The sequence below is a fragment of the Equus przewalskii genome, unplaced genomic scaffold (genome assembly GCF_037783145.1).
Source record: "Equus przewalskii isolate Varuska unplaced genomic scaffold, EquPr2 ChrUn-10, whole genome shotgun sequence".
Lineage (NCBI taxonomy): Eukaryota > Metazoa > Chordata > Mammalia > Perissodactyla > Equidae > Equus > Equus przewalskii.
In genome coordinates this window covers 1,258,537-1,280,573 of record NW_027228747.1, presented here as the reverse complement: position 1 = coordinate 1,280,573, position 22,037 = coordinate 1,258,537, and the positions used below count along the sequence as shown (strand labels likewise).

The 22,037-nt window shown below is 38.6% G+C and overlaps 1 protein-coding gene across 12 annotated transcripts in view; it reads right to left on the bottom strand.

Annotated features, from left to right (window-relative positions):
• Window positions 1-22,037, bottom strand: part of GATAD2B (GATA zinc finger domain containing 2B) — an 89,050-nt gene that overhangs the window by 11,692 nt on the left and 55,321 nt on the right. For all 12 annotated transcript variants that reach the window (XM_070607478.1, XM_070607480.1, XM_070607483.1 and 9 more), the window contains one exon: window positions 3,261-3,596. In XM_070607478.1, the coding sequence (XP_070463579.1) occupies window positions 3,261-3,595 (335 nt within the window). In that variant the 5' untranslated portion in view covers window position 3,596. The remainder of the gene's footprint in view (window positions 1-3,260; window positions 3,597-22,037) is intronic.

The window sequence follows — 22,037 nt, the reverse complement described above, 5'->3', positions numbered from 1 at the left end:
AAAATCACCCAAACTTACCTGAGGAAATAGAACAGGGGGACAGAGTGGTAAGAATGACTATCTTGAGAACTATTAAGTTTGTCTGGACTACTCTATAACCACTGGTCACAGACACAGCAAGCTGAGAATATGGGGTTAAGAAAAAGCCACTAGAGGGGGAAAAGAACCTCTCATTTTCTACCCCCAAGTTCCTGGAGTAAGGGCCAGGTGTAAATAAAGTGTTTGAATTCATTTTTTGGGTGATTTTATTTATCATTTCTATATTCCTTCATTCCTCCCCATCACTAACACTAACGGGGGTGAACAATTTTGAGTTCTGGTAGATTTCTACCTCTTCTACTTGATTCTCCAATTTTTTTTTTTTCCTTTTTCTCCCCAAAGCCCCCTGGTACATAGTTGTATATTCTTAGTTGTGGGTCCTTCTAGTTGTGGCGTGTGGGATGCCCCCTTGGCACGGCTTGATGAGCGGTGCCATGTCCATGCCCAGGATCCGAACTGGTGAAACCCTGGGCTGCCACAGCGGAGTGCATGAACTTAACCACTCGGCCATGGGGCCGGCACCTCCCATGTTTTTACATCAACAGTCAGAAGCTCTTTTCATTCTGGTTCTGGCTGGATATATACATCACAGATTACTTCTAAATTAAGGAATTCTTCTTTGCTCAAATGAGTGCCACCAACCTCTCAGGGACTGACCAGCAACAAGACAGGCAGAGATACTCCTAGATGGAGATTTTGGAATTGAATGGCATTTATCAGGAAGTTGGATCTGAGAATAACCCTAAATGACATTTTATTCCCAGATATAATCAGACCCACATTAGATAGACAGCACAGGTAAGGCAAAGTTCAAGTTAAGCTTCATTTCTCTCTTTTTTTCCCTTACTTTTCACCTCTCATTTATTAAACTTTCCACGGACAGAAATTATTTTGCTACTTTCCCAAACATATATATGATTTACAATCTCTGGTGTGCTTAAATTTGAAATCCTGTTAGAGAGTTATTATTAAAAGCCCAACTTGCTGCTGACATCACTTGTGACTCAGACTGGCAGATTCCCAGAAGCTATAAAACTCCTAATCCTTGTCCCAGTAGTAAAAACAACTAAACAAAAAGAAAACTGCCATGTCTCTCTAGCATTCCAAAACATAAGTAGTTTTGGTTTCATGCATACCTTATTTCACAGATAGCATAACTTGATGATGGGCAAAAAAAAAAAAAAAAGATATTTAGGCAATTATGATATGGTTATCATGTCAAGAGCTCTTCCTTCTTTCTGCTTTAAAACTCTTTCCTCCTTTTATCTATATCAAAGAAACCACAGTTCTCCTTGCTAAGCAATCTATCAATCTTGTTCATTCTTATAAAAAGCTTGGGGCTAAGTGGAAATAGCTGTCAGTGTACCTGATAAAAGGGGAGAAGAGCAACAGGGGCCAACAGGGTCTATTTTTCCATGTAGAATGGGGATCTAGATGGTTTACATCAAGCCTCTTTTCCTGCAGACCATTAAAAAGTTCCCAGTTTCCAGAGGATCAAGTTTCAAAAGTTCATCCCTCTAAAATAAAATTAAACACAATGGATAGGGTTTTCAGGGTAGTCTGACTTTTTAACACAGAATTTATCTGTGATACATAGTACAATTCCAACAGCAACTGATGAGATCTTACCAAAATGTTTAACAATGTTTCTAGGAAAAACGCACGTTCAGTTCCACTTTGGGATGTGAGGATTCCACCTAACATTTTTCCTCTTCTTCATCCCCAGTGAAATAGGATTAGTTCTTTGCTCCAGAAGGGTAAAGGTGATTATGGGGCAAATGGGTTGCTCAGATGCATGATCTCTTCTTTTTTACCCACTTTCTTTTTACCGCAAAGGATCTAAGTATTAATCTACTTTTATAATATTCTGCTGACACTACCTATAGCTTCCAGGGATTCTTTTCTTCCAGGACCACTAGGGAATTTATATGAAGTCACCTAAGGGTTTTTAACGCTATTACCAAGAATAATGTTCCTTCATTGGGCATGTTTTAAAAAAATTATCCTGGGACAATACTAGTAAGTAAACATTAAAAGGGAGAGAAAGAAATCCAGGTAAGGTCATTTATTTATTTATTTTTTAAAGATTGACACCTGAGCTAACAACTGTTGCCAATCTTCTCTTTTATTTTCTTCTGCTTTTTCTCCCCAAAGCCCCCCAGTACACAGTTGTATATTCTAGTTGTGGGTCCTTCTAGTTGTGGCACGTGGAGCGCCGCCTCAGCATGGCCTGACGAGTGGTGCCACGTTCGTGCCCAGAATCCAAACCAGTGAAACCCTGGGCCGCCAAGGCGGAGCATGTGAACTTAACCACTTGGCCACGAGGCCGGCCCCCCAGGTAAGGTTATAACCATTCATTCCTTTCTTCTTTCTCCATCAGTTTAGCTTCTTAAAGATCCTGCTTTGGACAGTCCTAGGACAAAGTCAGCAAGGTCAGTTGGAGGACAACTGAACACTGAAGAGTAATTCTCATGCCTATCAGCTGTTTCTGAACCATTAATAAACTAAATATTCTCAAAAACTGGGCTTGTCTATACTGTGATTCACTGTCCAGGTAGGCTCTACCCTCAGCCAGTTTTAGGTACCTCTTCTTAGTGCGTGCTCCATAGATTCAAGTACTCAACCTTTACAGACACCAGCAAAAAAAGCCTGTGAAAATGTGTGCTGTGTTTTGTGTCTGTGAGAGAGAAAGAGAGCACAATCATGAGTGTAAGTGTACAAGCGAATGTGTACGCATATGTGGGGGTTGGGGAGAGCGGAACAAAGCAAGAATGTAGAGAATTACCACATGAAGATAATTTCCTTGTTGAAATAATAAAAGCTAGGACTCCGTCATAAATAGATCCTAAAACTTGTGGAATTATGTGAAGAAACAACTGTTTTTCCCTCCTAAAATGGCCATAAAATTAGAGTAAAAGTGCATATTAACTCACTTCTTTCTACTTGGAGTATCAGCTCTATAGTGCCTCCTTTATCCAGAAATTACCACTTTATCTTAAAGGTAAGAACCATGATTCTCTGTATGCTACGCCAATTTTTGAGGCACCTAAGTTTCATGTGGAAATGAGAGGAATTCATGGTCAAGCCAGATGGCGCAAATATATTTCTTTCAAGAAGCTTTAGGACGAAAAACACTCTCCTCTCAATGGAATTCATTTCATTTTCATAGGCTTAGTTTATGAGAAGACCCAATCAGTGGAGGCAGCTGAAACAAGCCATACCTCCGCCTAGCACTCATATCCACAGGCTCATCATTGATGTTTTCTTTGCCTGGTCTTCCAGCAGTCCTGTTGTCTCCATGAGGCCTGAGATTCCCATTGAGTTTCTCTTCGTAGCCCTTGACACCACTGCCATCCTGTTTGGTGGGTAACTCATGCGACACCTCAAGATTTGCCAAATCCTTCCGTTTGAGCAGTGCCAACATTTTCAGACGTTCCATGGCCTCATGCCCCTCCATTTTGAGTCGCTTGGCGAGGACATCATCTCGCTCATCTGCTGGGTCCAAGCTCCGCTTCAACAGATTCAGGCGAAGAGCATCTTCTGTCATTCTATCCATCCTATGGAAAAAAAAATATAAGTGAGACCAGAATAAAGTTCCTTAAATAGTCCATAAGGAAAGAAGGTGGGGTGGTAAAGACATTAAGAAGAATCACAGATATATACATGGAAGTTCAAAGTTAACTGAGCTAGCCTTCTACTCTACATCTTCCTAAAACATCCATATATTAAAGGAGATTTCTCCATTCAACCTCAGCAGTGAAAATAAACTTCACTAAGGTCCTTACTGTATAGATACCTGAAAACCAATCACCACATTCACCTAGATGGTCTATTTACATCTCTCAAAAAATTAACATTCTTTTGTGACTGGCTTTTTGTACACGCATGCTGAAAGTCAGATGCTTTGGTTTTAACTCTCATATCAAATTATTCTCCTGGAAAAGATTATTTGTTTTTCTTGCTGAGGAAGATTCGCCCTGAGCTAACATTTGCTGCCAATCTTCCTCTTTTTGTATGTGAGTCACCACCACAGCATGGCCACTGATGAGTGGTGTAGATCCACACCCAGGAACCGAAGCCAGGCCACCACCAAGGCAGAGCACATCAAACTTAACTGCTAGGCCACTGGAGCTGGATTGAAAAGACTTTTATTAATGAGAAGTTCCTCAGGTCACTCACACATATCTTTAATTGGACTATCCCAAGGATGGAGAAATAAGAAAGACGAATCAGACAAAGGGCATCTAAGAGGAAGCCTCAGTTGTGTGGATAGAGCAAGGATTAGAGGGGCTTGTCATTTGCTCTCAATTCTATACAGATACCGATTCAATATCTTAAGATACTTGGCTTTGCTTAATGAAGAATTCAGATGCTTAGGCTAAAACATAATATTTTCTCTACTCATGCAGCAAAATTATTAAAGGCAAGCTAATCATCATTTTCCCTTCTTTTTTTTTTTTTTTTTTTTTTTGCTGAGGAAGATTTTCCCTGAGCTAACATTTGTGCCAATCTTCCTCTATTTTATATATAGGTCGCTGCCACAGCATGGCCACTGACAAGTGGTGTAGCTCTACACCTGGGAACTGAACCCAGGCCACCAAAGCAGAGTGTGCCGAACATAACCACTAGGCCATGGGGCCAGCCCCTTTCCCTTCTCACTTTGATTTTTTACACTAACTAAATCTAAATGCAGAATTTCTCCAACACTTTTAAATCCAGGGCTGTTTTCCTGGTAGGAAGTATCAATGAGGCACTGGAAAGAAAATTATTTGAGTCATAGAAGCATAGGTTTAAAGCGCTACTTACTTATACAAGGTCAAATATTTAGTAAGTTACTTTACCTCCCCAAGTGGACACTTAGAAGGTGCACAACAAAATTTAATCTCTATACTCTAGGGCTATGACTTTCATACCTAAGATATGAGATAAGGCCTGACAATTCTCAGACTCAAGTAGAAGGCCCGAGAAGACTATCAATGTTAATTGGTGCTCTTGCAAGTAAAAATATGTATGTGCTTGAGGCATCTTCCTCTCTATAGTGCAGAGTAAAATAAGAGCTATTTGATTCCTTTCTGGTTATAATGAAAAGAGTAACCAACAAAAGAATTTCCAACAAAAGGAAATAGACTTTTCGGAGACTAGAGAAAAGTGAGAACCCAGATCTCTGAATTTTTGGGTAACGTTCTTAATTCTCGCTCATGCTTTTTCTTTCTTTTTTTTTTTGTGAGGAAGATCGCTCCTGAGCGAACACCTCTGCCAATCTTCCTCTGTTTTGTATGTGGGACGCCTCCACAGCATGGCTTGATGAGCAGTGTGTAGGTCTACAGCCAGGATTGGAACCTGTGAACCCTGGGCTGCTGAAGCAGAGCACATGAACTTAACCACTATGCCACCAGGCCAGCCCCTCTCTTTTTTAAAGAACAACTTTACTGAGGTATAATTCACATATTATACAATTCACCTATTTAAACTGTACGCATCAATGGTTTTTAGTATAGTCACAGTTGTGCAACCATCACCAATCAATATTAGAACATTTTCTTCATCTCCCTCCTAAAAAACCCATACCCATTAGCAGTCACTTTCCTTTCCCCCTCCCATCTCTGTGCTCTACTAATTTACTTTTTGTCCCTAAATTTGTCTATTCTGGGCTTTTTATATAAATAAAATCATACAATATGTAGTCTCTTATGACTGACTTCTTTCACTAGGCATTATGGTTTTTTTCAATTTTTTTAAAAGATTTTTTATTTTTCCTTTTTCTCCCCAAAGCCCCCCGGTACATAGCTGTGTATTTTCACTTGTGGGTCCTTCTATTGTGGCATGTGGGATGCCCCCTCAGCATGGCTTGATGAGTAGTGCCATGTCCGTGCCAAGGATTCAAACGAGTGAAACCCTGGGCCACTGCAGCAGAATGCGCGAACTTAACCACTGGGAAATGGGGCTGGCCCCATAGGCATTATGTTTTCAACGTTCACTCATATTGTAGCATATATCATTGCTTCTTATCTTTTTACTGCCAAATGATATTCCATTGTATGGATATGGACATATCATATTTTGTTTATCCATTTATCAATTAATAGATACTTGTTTTTTTCTCACTTTTTGCTATTATGAATAATGCTGCTATGAACTTTTGTGTACAAGTTTTTGTGTGGACATGTTTCCAAATCTCTTGAGCATATACTTAGGAGTAGAATTGCTGGGTCCTATGGTAAGTCTCTGCTTAACTTTTTTTTTTTGAGGAAGATTAGCACTGAGCTAACATCAGCTGCCAAGCCTCCTCTTTGTGCTGAAGAAGACTGGCCCTGACCTAACATCCATGCCCATCTTCCTCTACTTTATACGTGGGATGCCTAGCACAGCATGGCTTGCCAAGTCGTGCCATGTCCACACCCGGGATCTGAACCAGCAAAGCCCGGGCCGCCAAAGCGGAACATAAGCGCTTAACAGCTGCACCGCCAGGCCGGCCCCTCTGTTTATTTTGAAGACCTGTCAGGCTGTTTTCCAAAGCGGCTGCACTACTTTACCCTACCACCAGCAGTGTATGAGGGTTCCAATTTCTCCATATCCTCTTAGTTCTCTTTTAACAGCTTCAGATGTGAGACATATTATAGCATACATAAATATTCTTTAGCTACAGATCTCCCATAGATTTGTGATTTTGACATGTGTTACTTCTGAAGTGGTCTACCTCTGAAAAACACACCTGGATGGAAGGACTGGAAAGTTGAATGCTACAGAACATCAAAAGTTAAGCCCTAACTCCACGGTAACAATGTCTCAGGTAACTGGATTAACATCTCATTTTGAGAGTATAACTGAGAATATCATGGGGTGTTGCAGACGGTAGGAAAAGTCTGTCACTCAACTAATTATACACCTAGATTCAAAAAGTACTTCCAAAAAGTACACAGCAAGATATACAAATGTAAACTAACACAATACACTGTTCTAAGTTTTGAGATAAATTATATTCATGAGCACTGAAAGCACAGAACAAAATGACAAAACTCAATAACCTAGAGCTGAATGGAGTTTGGAATGCCATCATTACCTTGGCTTCTTGAAATGAAAGTTATACAAACAGTTGAAAGCAGTTCAAATAATTCCTCCTTATTATCCTCCAATGACACAAAGGAAGTTGGGAGAAACCAGAACCAGATATTTGAATGTCTGAGGTAAGTAATCTTGCCCAATAGATGGCTTGAGAATTCTGACCAAATTTTCCTTGCCCACTCTTGATTTTACTATCTATAAGCCCCAACTTTAAGTACTCACAGCCGTGCCTGTGCTAAAATCCAGTGAAGCATGGATGAATCTTGAAAATATCATGCTAAGTGAAGAAAGCCAGATAGAGAAGGACAAATACTTTATGGTTCCACTTGGTAAGGTAACCCAGAATAGGCAAATTCATAGACAGAAAATAGAATAGAGGTTACCAGTATCTGGGAGTGGGGAATAGCGGTAATGAGGAGTTATTATTTAACAGGAACAGAGTCTCTGGGATGAAGAAAAAGTTCTTAAAATGGATAGTAGTGGTGGTCGCACAACACTGTGAATGTACTTAAAGGCGCTGAATTGTACACTTAAAAATGGTTACAATGGTAAATTTTATGTTACGTATATTTTGCCACAAAACTTTTTAAAAAATGCAATGTAACAGACTGATTAAAAACAGGCAGGCGCCAGCCCGGTGGTGCAGCAGGTAAGTTCACATGTTCTGCTTTGGTGGTCTGGGGTTCGCTGGTTTGGATCCCAGGTGTGGACATGGCACCACTTGGCAAGCCATGATGTGGTAGGCATCCCACGTATAAAGTAGAGGAAGATGGGCACGGATGTTAGGTCAGGGCCAGTCTTCCTCAGAAAAAGAGGAGGACTGGTGGCAGATGTTAGCTCAGGGTTAATCTTCCTCAGCAAAAAAAAACAACAAAAAGAAACTGGCACAAGTTCGGCTGGTCCCATGGCTGAGTGGTTAAATTCGCACGCTCCACTTTGGCAGCCCAGGGTTTTGCTGGTTCGGATCCTGGGCACAGACATGGTACTACTCATCAAGCCATGCTGAGGTTGTGTCCCACATTCCACAACTAGAAGGACCCACAACTAAAAACATACAACTATGTACTTGGCGGATTTGGGGAGAAAAAGGAAAAATAAAATCTTAAAAAAAAAAAAACCCAGGCACAAGTGATCTTTTTGGGGTGATGAAAATGTTCTAAACTGGGTTGTGGTGATAGCTGCACAACTCTGTAGATTTACTAAAAAAAACAATACATCAGTGAGTCATACACTTAAATTATACTCCAATAAAGCTGTAAAAACAATATAGAATATAAATTTATCACTCAAAAATTTCTCTCCAAAAAAACAACAAAAATTCTGTAAAATGAATTTTTTTTTTTTGAGGAAGATTAGCCCTGAGCTAACTACTACTACTGTCAATCCTCCTCTTTTTGCTGAGGAAGGCTGGCCCTGAGCTAACATCCATGCCCATCTTCCCCTACTTTATACGTGGGACGCCTACCACAGTATGGCGCGCCAAGCAGTGCCATGTCCGCACCGGGGATCTGAACCGGCGAACCCCAGGCCGCAGAGAAGGGGAACGCGCACACTTAACCACTGCGCCACTGGGCCAGCCCCTGTATGTTGCCTTTTAATGCCTAACCAACATACGTTTGTTTCTTCTTGGCTGCTAATAATAACAGGTAATATTTCTTAAGTATCTACTTACAAGCCAAACATGCCACTGGGCACTTTATCATGTGTTCCTATTTAAATCTCCTCAACAAGTTACTAAGTAAGTAACTGGTAGTATCCCTGCTTTTACAGTGGGGAAAAGCATCAAATCAAGTATCCCAAGACTGCAAAAGCTCTAGATAGTGAATCTGGAATTCCACTGCAGGTCTAGCACACTTAAAAAATCTATTATAGGGGCTGGCCCCGTGGCCGAGTGGTTAAGTTCACGCGTTCTGCTGCAGGTGGCCCCAGTGTTTCGTCGGTTGGCATCCTGGGCGCGGACATGGCACTGCTCATCAAACCACGCTGAAGCAGCGTCCCACATGCCACAACCAGAAGGACCCACAACGAAGAATATACAACTATGTACTGGGGGAGCTTTGGGGAGAAAAAGGAAAAAAAATAAAATCTTTAAAAAAAAAATCTATTATAAAGTACATCTCCCTGCTCAGAGCTGGATAATCTTAAGCAGTGTTGTATATTCACGTATTTGCACATCCATCCATCCACTTTCCACAAATATTAAGCATATATACTATGTGCCAAATTCGGGGTTAGGTGCTAGGAATAAAGGTGAAAAAAGACTAGGTCACCATCTTTAACAATTTCATTCTGATAGGAGACAGATGTACACATTAACTAAATAAGTACTTGGATGTTCACATGAACTCATTTTTTCTGCCTTCCTATATCCTCCATTTCTTTCTCATATTTCAGTCAAGAGAATTCAATTCATCCAGAGGCAAAAGCCAGAAGCCTCGGAATCATCCTTGACTTTTCCTAACTTTTAAATCTAAGTCACCAAGGCCTATCAAGTCTATTCTCTTCCTCTGAATGAGAATGAGAAAATACGTAGTCCTGGCATGTTGCTGCCGGCAGCCATCTTGTGACCATGAGGGAAGGTAGCTTGCAGATAAAGCAGACATTGCACAGTGGAGCACTGAGGTGGGAGCTAATTATATAGCTGTGCCACCAGATCACACTACCCTGAAGCTTGTCTCTGGATTCCTGTTACCGATAAATTCCCTTAATGTTTAAGCCAGTACGAGCGGGGTTTTCTGTAACCTAAACTGAAAATACACTAACTGGAAAACTGTCAGAAGTGTCAACATGAAATCAAGGTGGAGATATCCACTAAACAAGTGGATACATAGCACACAAACAAAAGAGCCAGAGCTCGAGCCAGAGCAGGAGATAAATATTTGAACAGGTAAAGGAGGTAACTGAAGTAATGTATGGGGATGAGTGAAACTGTCCAGAAAAAAATGAATACACAGTCAGAAGGAAAAGGGCCAAGGACAGAACCTTGGGCAATACTTACATTGCTGGTTGGTCAGAGGAAACTAAGAAATGGTCAGAGAGCTAAGGGAAAACTAGAAAAGCATGCCATGTCAACAACTTAAGAGTTACAAGAAAAATGCTCAGCTTTAAATTTACTGTTGACGGTTGTAAAAAACAAGAATGGCCAGATGGTAACACAGATCTAGACCCATGCTTGTCACCTTTTCTACTCACTGTTACCCCCAAACTAAAATCCATGTCTACAGTAAAGACTTAGAGGATCCTGAGAGGGAAGAGGACAGAGGCATACAGATGGTGAGCAAAATGAATTAACATCCACGAGTGCCTGCTATTTATTTACTGGGCAATACAAGGTCCTTTATATTTGTTTATACATTTAATCACATCGGAGGATAAAAAGCAAAATTTAAATTATCAGCTAAGTGAAAAAAACTAAGTCCAAAGTATACATGACTTTAAAAGTTTAAAGCAGCATAGTCTAAAAGATCAGAAGATTATCTTATTTCATGAAGAGTTCTCAGTATTTATACTGAACAAGACATAGCAGTCCTTACAAAGCAAAAGAGTATTTCTTTAACACATTAAAAAAAGTTTTAAGAAAGTATTTTGGTTTCAAACTTCTGAGGAGGAATGAAAGTACTTTCTTTTTAAAAAGCTGAAAAAGGGACAAAGATGTGGAGACTAAACAATATGCTCTTGAACAAGCAATGGATCACTGAAGAGATTAAAGAAATCAAAAAATAGCTGGAGACAAATGAAAACGATAACATGCCATACCAACTCATACGGGACGCAGCAAAAGCTGTATTAAGAGGGAAATTCATCGCAATACAGGCACACCTTAACAAACAAGAAAAATCCCAAATAAGCAATCTCAAATTACACCTCGCTGAATTAGAGAAAGAACAACAAATAAAGCCCAAAGTTAGCAGAAGAAGAGAAATAATAAAAATCAGAGCAGCAATAAATGCTATTGAAACAAAAAAGGCAGTAGAAAGAATCAATGAAACAAAAACTGGTTCTTTGAGAAGATAAATAAAATTGAGAAGCTCCTAGCCAGACTTACAAAGAAAAAGAGAAAGCTCAAATAAACAAAACTGGAAATGAAAGAGGAGAAATAACAACAGACTCCACAGAAATACAATGGATTATAAGAGAATACTACAAAAAAACTACATGCCAACAAAACAGACAACCTAGAGGAAATGGATAAATTCTTAGACTCTTACAATCTCCCAAAGCTATGTCAAGAAGCAGCAGACAATCTGAATAGACCAATCACCAGGAAAGAGATTAAAACAGCAATCAAAAGCATCCCAAAGAATAAAACCCCACGACCAGATGGCTTTCTTGGGGAATTCTACCAAACTTTCAAAAAGAGAAGATTTAATACCTATACTTTTCAAGCTATTCCAAAAAATTAGGGAGGACGGAACACTTCTTAATACATTCTATGAGGCCAACATCACGCTGATACCAAAGCCTGACAAGGACAGCATGAAAAAGGAGAACTACAGGCCAATATCACTGATGAACATAGAAGCAAAAATTCTCAACAAAATTTTGGTAACCTGAATTCAGCAAGACATCAAAAGGATCATACATCATTATCAAGTGAGATTCATACCAGGGACACAGGGATGGTTCAACATCCGCAAATCAATCAACGTGATACACCACATCAACAAATTGAGGAATAAAAACCACACGATCATCTCAACAGATGCAGAGAGAGCATTTGACAAGATCCAACAGCCATTTATGATAAAAACTCTGAACAAAATGGAGACAGAAGGAAATTACCTCAACATAATAAAGGCCATACATGACAAACCCACAGCCAACATCATACTCAATGGGCAAAAACTGAGCGCCATTCCCCTGAAAACAGGAATGAGACAAGGATGCCCTCTACCACCACTCTTATTCAACATAGTACTGCAGGCTTTGGCCAGAGCAATTAGGCAAGAGAAAGGAATAAAAGGAATCCAAATAGGGAGAGAAGAAGTGAAACTCTTGCTGTTTGCAGATGACATGATCTTATATATAGAAAACCCCAAAGAATCCATTGGAAAACTTTTAGAGATAATCAACTACAGCAAAGTTGCAGGGTATAAAATCAACTTACATAAATCAGTAGCATTTCTATACTCTAATAACCAACTAACAGAAAAAGAACTCAAGAACACAATACCATTCACAATTGCAACAAAAATAATAAAATACCTTGGGATGAATTTAACTAAGGAAGTGAAAGACCCATACAACGAAAACTACAAGACTTTCCTGAAAGAAATTGATGACGACATAAAGAGATGGAAAGACATTTCATGCACATGGATTGGAAGAATAAACATAGTTAAAATGTCCATACTTCCTAAAGCAATCTACAGATTCAACGCTATCCCAATCAGAATCCCAATGACACTCCTTACAGAAATAGAACAAAGAATCCTAAAATTCATATAGGGCAACAAAAGACCCTGAATTGCTAACGCAATCCTGAGAAAAAAGAATAAAGCTAGAGGCTTCACAATCCCTGACTTCAAAACATACTATAAAGCTACAGTAATCAAAACAGCATTGTACTGGTACAAAAACAGGTGCACAGATCAATGGAACAGAATTGAAAGCCCAGAAACAAAACAACACATCTATGGACAGCTAATCTTTGACAAAGAAGCTGAGGGCATACAACGGAGAAAAGAAAGTCTTTTCAACAAATGGTGCTGGGGAAACTGGAAAGCTACATGTAAAAGAATGAAAATTCACCATTCTTTTTCACCATTCACAAAAATAAACTCAAAATGGATCAAAGACCTAAAGGTAAGACCTGAAACCATAAGGCTTCTAGAAGAAAATACAGGCACTACACTCTTTTTTTTTTGAGGAAGATTAGCCCTGAGCTAACATCAGCTGCCAATCTTCCTCTTTTTGCTGAGGAAGACTGGCCCTGAGCTAACATCCATGCCCATCTTCCTCTACTTTATATGTGGGACGCCTACCACAGCATGGCTTTTGCCAACTGGTGCCATGTCTGTACCTGGGATCTGAACCGGCGAGCCCCGGGCTGCCGAGAAGCAGAACATGCGAACTTAACCATTGTGCCACCCGGCCAGCCCTGGCAATACACTCTTTGACATCAGTATTAAAAGGATCTTTTTGGACACCATGTCTTCTCAGACAAGGGAAACAATAGAAAGAATAAACAAATGGGATTTCATCAGACTAAAGAGCTTCTTCAAGGCGAGGGAAAACAGGATTGAAACAAAAAAACAACCCACTAATTGGGAAAAAATATTCGCAAGTCATATATCTGACAAAGGGTTAATCTCCATATATAAAGAACTCACACAACTCAACAACAAAAAGTCAAACAACCCGATCAAAAAATGGGCAGGAGACATGAACAGACATTTCTCCAAAGAAGATATACGGATGGCCAATAGGCACATGAAAAGATGTTCCTCATCACTGATCATGAGGGAAATGCAAATCAAAACTACACTAAGATATCGCCTTATACCCATTAGAATGGCAAAAATAACCAATACAAAAAGTAACAAATGTTGGAAAGGTTGTGGAGAAAAAGGAACCGTCATACACTGCTGGTGGGAATGAAAACTGGTGCAGCCACTATGGAAAATAGTATGGAGATTTCTTAAAAAATTAAAAACAGAGATACCATATGACCCAGCCATCCCACTGCTGGGTATCTAACCAAAGAACTTGAAGTCAGCAATTCCAAAAGTCCCATACACCCCTATGTTCATTGCAGCATTATTTACAATAGCCAAGATGTGGAAGCAACCTAAGTGCCCATCAACCAATGACTGGATAAAGAAGATAGGGTATATATATATACAATGGAATACTACTCAGCCATAAAAAAGAACAAAATCGTCCCATTCACAACAACATGGATGGACTCTGAGGGAATTATGTTAAGTGAAATAAGCCAGATAGAGAAGGACAATCTCTGTATGACTCCACTCACATGTAGAAGCTACACATGTAGATAAAGAGAACAGAATAGTGGCTACCAGGGGAAAGGGGGCACGAACAGTGGGCACAAAGGGTGTAGGGGTGTACCTACAACACGACTGACAAACAATAATGTACAACTGAAATTTCAGAAGATTGTAAACTATCATAATCTCAATAAAAATTTTTTTAAAAAGCAAAAAAAAGAAAGCACTTCCTTTAAAAAATACACACTTTATCATAAATTCTAATAAATATTTACCTTTCTAAAATCTAAAGACTTTTTTTTTTTTAAGGATTGGCACCTGGGCTAACAACTGTTGCCAATCTTTTTTTTTTCCTGCTTTATCTCCCCAAACACCACCCCCCCCCCACCCCATACACAGTTGTATATCTTAGCTGCATGTCCTTCTAGTTGTGGGATGTGGGACACCACCTCAACGTGGCCTGACGAGCGGTGCCATGTCCGCGCCCAGGATCCGAACCCTGGGCCGCCGCAGTGGAGCGTGTGAACTTAACCACTTGACCATGGAGCTGGCCCCTAAAGACTTTTAAATAAATAAGTGAGCAAAAAATATTTTCATTTCTTATGTTTCCACTATTTTTTCTTACTGATTTCTTTCCTTCTGACCTATCTTCGAAATAGTCACAACATGGAGCTGAGACTTTTATCGTTGTACATGTTGAAGAGATTCATGTTTTCTTTACTATGAAATATTTCTAACATGGGAAAAGTATATAGGATAATAAACAAAGGCCAAATCATAATATTTTGCCCCTATTTTATTTTTTAATTCAAATTTTTATTCTGAGATAACTGTAGATTTGTATGAAGTTTTAAGAAATAATACAGAAAGATCTCCTGCACTCTTTACCTAGTTTCCCCCAATGGTAACATCTTGCAAAACTATCATATGATATCACAACCAGGATATCAACATTGATATAATCTACAGATCTTATGCAGATTCCCCAGTTTTACTTTTATTCATTTGTATTTAGTTCTATACAATTTTATCACATTTGCAGGTTCCTATATCCAACACAGTCAAGATACAAAACAGTTCCATCACCTCAAGGGTCCCTCACATTGTCCTTTTATAACCACATCCACCCTCTTCCCCACTATTCCTCAAACCACATCCCACACCCTGATGATCACTAACCTACATTCCATATTTAAAATTCGTCTTTTCAAAAATATTACATAATTAGAATCATACAGTATATAATTTTGGGATTGGCTTTTTTCACTCAGCATAATTCCCTTGAGATTCATCCAAGCTTTGCATGTACCAATAGGTTGTTCCTCTTTATTGCTGAGTAGTAGTCCATGGTACAGATATACTACATTTATTCACCTGCTGAAGGACAACTGAGTTGTTTCTAGTTTTTTGCTATCACAAATAAAGCTGCTATATTCATGTACAAGTTTTTGTAGGAAGTAAGTTTTCACTTATCTGGGATAAATGCCTAAGGGTGTGACTGTTCAGTCATATGGCAAATGAATGTTTAGTTTTATAAGAAACTGGCAATCTGATTTCCACAGTAGTTGTACCATCATATATTCCCATGAGCAATGTTTGAGAAATTCAGTTTATTCATATCCTCACTAGCATTCAGTGTTGTTATTATTTTTTATTTAACTCATTTTGATAGGTGTGTAGTGATATTTCATTGTGGTTTTAATTTGCATTTCCCTAATGACTAACGATGCTGAACATCTTTTTATGTGCTTATCTGCTATCTGTAAAGCCTCTTTGGTGAAACTTCTTTTCATGTCTTTATATATGTATCTATATAGTATAGTTTATGTATTTTTATAAATTATATTTTAAAAAGTAGTTCTTGTATGTATCCTTTTTCATTTTGCTTTTCAATATTCAATTTTTAAATATTTAAAATTTATCCAAGTAAATTTGTTTCAACCACTGTGTAGAACTCCACAGCAAAATATACAATTTAGTAATCCATTCTCCAGTTCAACATTTAGGCATCCATTTGTTGATGTGAAAACCAATGCTGTGATTTCCACTTCTGGACAATATGGTATAACACAGGCTGGATTTACCCTCCCACCTGAAAGAACAAAAAAAAACCCAGAAAAAAAATACATGAAATGAGTGTTTTCAAGACATTAGACATCAGGCAACAAAGGAGAGTGATCCCAGACTGAGGAGAAACAAATGAGGTGAGCTTTACCACTGTCCTCATTTACTGCCTTCAGAGAGTTTCTAGGATATGGTGTGGGGAGGGGGAGGTGGAGCCAGGCAGCCTCCTGAGTTGAAGAGATGGAGATGAGGCTATAGTGAGACAAAGAGAGCTAGATTTCAAAAAGGACTGAGTACCACAGAAGTAAGAGCTGCAGAAAGATGGCTATAACAAAAAAGACAGCTAAGTGTTGAGGAGCATGTAGAGAAATTGGAATCTTCATACAATGCTCGTGAGAATGTAAAATGGTGCAATCACTTTGGAAAAGAGCTTGGCAGTTCCTCACAAAATTAAACATAGAATTATCATATGACCCAGCAATTCCATTGCTAGGTATATACCCAAGAGAACTGAAAACATTATCTCCACACAAAAATGTGTACATAAATGCTCATAGCATTATTCATAATAGCCATAAAGAGGAAACAATGTTCATCAAGTGATGAACAAACTGTAGTATATCCATATAATGGAATATTATATAGCCATAAAAAGGAATGGAGTACTGATACATGTTACAACATAGATGAACCTTGACAATCTTATGCTAAGTGAAGGAAGCCTGTCACAAAAGGCCATATATTGTATAATTCCATTTATATGAAAAGTCTAGAATAAGCAAATGTGTAAAAACAGAAAGTAGTTTTGAAGTTGCCTATGGTTGAAGAGATGGGCAAAATGGGGAGCGACTACTAATGGGTAGGGAGTTTCTTTGTAGGGTGATGAAAATATTTTAATCTTACATTGTGGTGACAGCTGCACAACTCTGGGAATATACTAAAACCACTGAATTGTACACTCTAAATGGGTAAATTTTATGCTATGTGAAATTTATCTCAATAAAGATGTTAAAAAAATATAATGGATGATATTAACAGCAGATTAGATATTACAGAAAAAAAGATTATTGAACCAGAAGAAATAGCAATAAAATTATAAAAAAACTGAAGATAAAAGAAGGAAAAAAAGCATTAGAGGACTAGGGGACAACTTTAAGCAGCCTAATATATGGATAATTGGAGTTCCCCAAGGAGAGGGGAGAGATGGAGTGGATGTAAAATATGTACGAAGAAATAATGCCCAAAAATGAATAAATGTTTAAAACTATAAACCTACAAAATCCACAAAGCTCAACAAATCCCAAGCGCAAGAAACATGAAGAAAACTATACTAAGGGACGTCATAATAAAATTTCTAAAAACTACTACAAAATCTAAAAAGTAGCAAAAGGGTGTGCACGCAGGGCATGTTATGTAAAGATAAGGATAACATCAGATTTCTTGTTGGAAACAATGCAAAAGAGAAGACAGCAACATCTTTAAAATAACTGAAAAAAAGACAAAACCCCACAACCTGACAACCTACAATACCATATCTGTTAAAAAACATCTTTTAAGAACCAAGGTGAAATAAAGAACTTTTTAGTCATTTTAAACTTCCTTTATCAATCTTCTCCTTTACATTTATATTTATTTGTATCTGAAATGTTCCCCTAATTATGGCCTTTGTCAAAGCTTACTTTGTCTCTCATCAATATGAGGACATCAACTTTCTGGTTAGTATTTATCTAGAACATTTTTTTTCCATTCTTAATTTCAACTTCTGTGCCTTTTTGACAATATTTACCTGAATTTGTTTTTCCACTCAATCTGAAAATCTTTTTCTTTAGCTGGCTAGTTTAGTCCATTTACATCTGTTATCATGATTAGTAATATATTTGGTTTTATTTCTACCATCTTCTGTTCATTCTACTATCTTGCTTGTTCTGGGCTTCTTTTTTGCTCTTTTATGCCTTCTATTGACTGGACTGATTTAAGTTTTCCTTATTCATTTTTTTCCCCCCAGTCCTATCTTGTTTTGAGTGCCTATCAAATCAGTCATTATTATTAGCGTGATATACATACAGTCAAAGCTAATATATAGATCTACCCACGATTTTTTTTTTGCCCACCATTCTTACTGGATTCAAATTCTTTTTTCCTTATGATATCCTTTATTAGTTCTTTTAGTAGAAGATGTAAGCAGTAAATATGCTCAAGTCTGCCTGAACATGTTTTCATTTCATCCTCACTCTAGAAAGAGCACAGAGTTCTAGTTGACTTATTTTCTCTCTGGCATGTTGTTGAAATATTATTTGAAAATATTTTGCTGGAATGTTAATGTTGAGAGGTTTAGTTTAAGTCTAATCATTCCTTTGCAGTAATCTGGTTTTTTTCCTCTCTGGTTGCTTTCATAAGTCCTTTGTCTTTGATGTTCTACAAAAACTATAGTACCACTAATGTGTTTAGTTTTATTTATCCTTTCAGGATTCACTGTTTTTTCCTGAAGTTGAAGATTCACATATTTGGCAAATCTGGAAAATTCTCAGCCATAATCTCTTTGCATATTGCTACTCTCTCCATTTTCTCTAGTCTATCCTAGAACCCCTATGAGATGTATCTTTGGTCATCTCATTCTGGTCTCCACGTCTCAACCTTGTTTTCATATTTTCCATTTCTTTGTATCTCTATGCTGTATTCTGTGTAATTTCCTCCTATTGTTCCTAATTCTTTCTTTGGCTACGTCGAATATGCTGTTTAACAAACACACATCTACTGAGTTTTTAATTTCACTGATCTACTGCAGAACAGATCAACTTTAAATGCACAGTAGAATCATCCAAGGAACTATAAAAAAACCAAAAAACAAAAAAACAAAAAACTGATACCATAGGTCCCACTCCTAAAGATTCTGATTTCACTGGTCTGCCATGGGACTCAAAGCATCTTTACTTTAATAAACTCTCTGGCTGGTTTCATTATTAAGCCAGTGTTGAGAATCATCCCATTTTCATATCAACTTGCTATAATATTTCTCTCACCCTCAGAAAATCTTCCCATGACTTCTTGTTCTGTTCTATTTACTGTCCCACTTTGCTGTACATTCCATAGCAAAATTCCTCAAAAGTCTTATCTATACTCACTGTCTCCCCTATTTTCTCTTGAAACTATTTCAGTTCAGATTTTTGTCTCCATCAATATAAAGAGACCATCTTTTTCTAAGTCACTAATTAACTTCATGCTGCCAAATCGAATAGTTTTTTAAAATCAATCTTCACTTTACTTGAACTTTCAGCAGCATTTAACCAAACCAATACTTCTTCCTTCCTGAAATGCTTTCCTCACTTGCCCTTTAGGACTTCACACATCTGGGTTCTCACCCTACATTCATGACCATTTATTCTTTTTTTTAATTGAGATACAATTGACATATAACATTAAATTAATTTCAGAGGTACAACATAATGATTCAGTATTTGTATATATTGTGACATAATACCACAATAAGTCTAGTTAACATGCATCACCATACAGAGCTACAAACTTTTTTTCTTGTGATGAGAACTTTTAAGATCTATTCTCCTAGCAACTTTCAAACATACAATACAGTACTAATAACTGTAGTCGCCATGCTGTACACATCCGTGATTTATAACTAGAAGTTTGTATTTTTTGACCACCTTCATTCATTTCGCCCACCTCTGCCAAACCCTGGCAACCACCAAGCTGTTCTCTGTATCTCTGACTTCAGTTTTTTTGATTTTAGATTCCACATATAAGTGAGATCATCCGGTATTTGTTTGACTTTTTCACTTAGCATAATGCCCTCAAAGTCCATCCATGTTGTCGCAAATGGCAAGATTTCTTTCTTTTTTTAAAAGATTGGCACCTGGGGCTGGCCCCATGGCCGAGTGGTTAAGTTCACGCGCTCCACTGCAGGCAGCCCAGTGTTTCATTGGTTCGAATCCTGGGCGCGGACATGGCACTGCTCATCAAACCACGTTGAGGCAGCGTCCCACATGCCACAACTAGAAGGACCCACAACGAAGAATATACAACTGTGTACTGGGGGGCTTTGGGGAGAAAAAGGAAAAAAATAAAATATTTTAAAAAAAAAAAGATCGGCACCTGAGCTAACAACTGTTGCCAATCTTCGTTATTCTTTTTTCCCCCCATGCTTTTTTCTCCCTATATCCCCCCAGTACACAGTTGTACATTTTAGTTGTAGGTCCTGCTAGTTGTGGCATGTGGGATGCCGCGTCAACATGGCCTGATGAGCAGTGCCATGTCCACACTCAGGATCTGAACCCTGGGCCGCTGAAGCGGAGTGTGCAAACTTAACCACTTGGCCACGGGGCCAGCCCCTCCTTCTTTTTTTATAGCTAGTATTCCATTACACATAAACATCCACACCACATTTTATTTATCCATTCATCCATTGATGGAAACTTAGGTTGCTGCCACATCTTGGCTATTGTAAATACTGCTGCAGTGAACATGGGGGTACATATATCTTTTCAAGTTCGTGTTTCCTTTTCTTTGGATAAATGCCCAGAAGTGAAATTGCTGGATCACAAGACAGTTCTAGCTTTAAGTTTTTGAGGAACCTCCATACTGTTTTCCACAGTGGCTGTATCAATTTACATTCCCCACAGTGCACAGGGGTTCCCTTTTCTCCACATCCTCACCAACACTTATTTCTTGCTTTTTTTTCTTTTGAGGAAGATTAACCCTGAGCTAACTGCTGCCAATCCTCCTCTTTTTGCTGAGGAAGACTGGTCCTGAGCTGACATCCGTGCCCATCTTCCTCTATTTTATATGTGGGACGCCTGCCACAGCAGGGAGTGTCAAGCGGTGCCATGTCCACACCCAGGATCCGAACTGGCGAACCCCGACCACCAAAGCAAAATGTGCACACTTAACCACTGCGCCACCGGGCCGGCCCCTATTTCTTGCCTTTTTGGTAACAGTCACTCTAACAGATGTGAGGCGATATCTCATTGTGGTTTTGATTTGCATTTCCCTGATGATTAGTGATGTTGAGTACTTTTTCATGTACCCGTTGGCCATCTGTATGACCATTTATTCTTACTCTCCTTCACTAGTTTCTACACATCTTCCTAACTTCTAACTGAAGGCATGCCCTTGGACTCAGTCTTGTAATTTTTATTTATACTCATTCCCTACATAATCTCGTTTTCCTACGGCTTTAAATAGCATTTCTATGCTATTCCCAAATTTATATTCCTAGCCCTTATCTCTCCTCCAAAATTCTCTCTACATTCAACCGCTTAATTGACACCTTCATTTGGATACCTAACATGAATTTGTGTTCAAACTTATGAATTTATGTCCAAAACTGAATTCTTGAACTCCCTGGATGAAAATTCTCTCTTCCCCTAGTGTTTCCCACCTCAGTAAATGACAGCACCATTCAACCAGCTGCTCAAACCAAACACTTTAGTCACTCTTGGTTCCTCTTTCTCACACCTGACATGCATCCCATTTGTAAATTCTCTCAGCACTACCTTCCATGTATATTTCAAATCTGACCTCACCACTTTCTTGTTGTTATCCTAGTCCAAGTTATTGTTTTCTCCTGCCTAGACTATTGCAATTCTTATTTTTTTCATTGAGGTAACATTGCTTTGTAACATTATATAAATTTCTAGTGTATATCAGTGTATTGTGACTTCCGTCTTATTGCAATTCTTTTTAATTCTGCTTCTACCCTTGCCCCTCTTCAGCCTATGTTCCACAGGGAAACCAGAGTGATCTTTCTAAAAGTTAAGTGAGATTATATCACTACTTTGCTCAAAATGCTTTAATGGCATCTGTGGTGGTTTATAAACACTGTCCCCCAAAATTCTTTCAAACTCCTCACACCAAAAGATGAGGGGATCGATGTCCCCTTCCCTTGAACCCGGGTTTGTGACTGCTTCA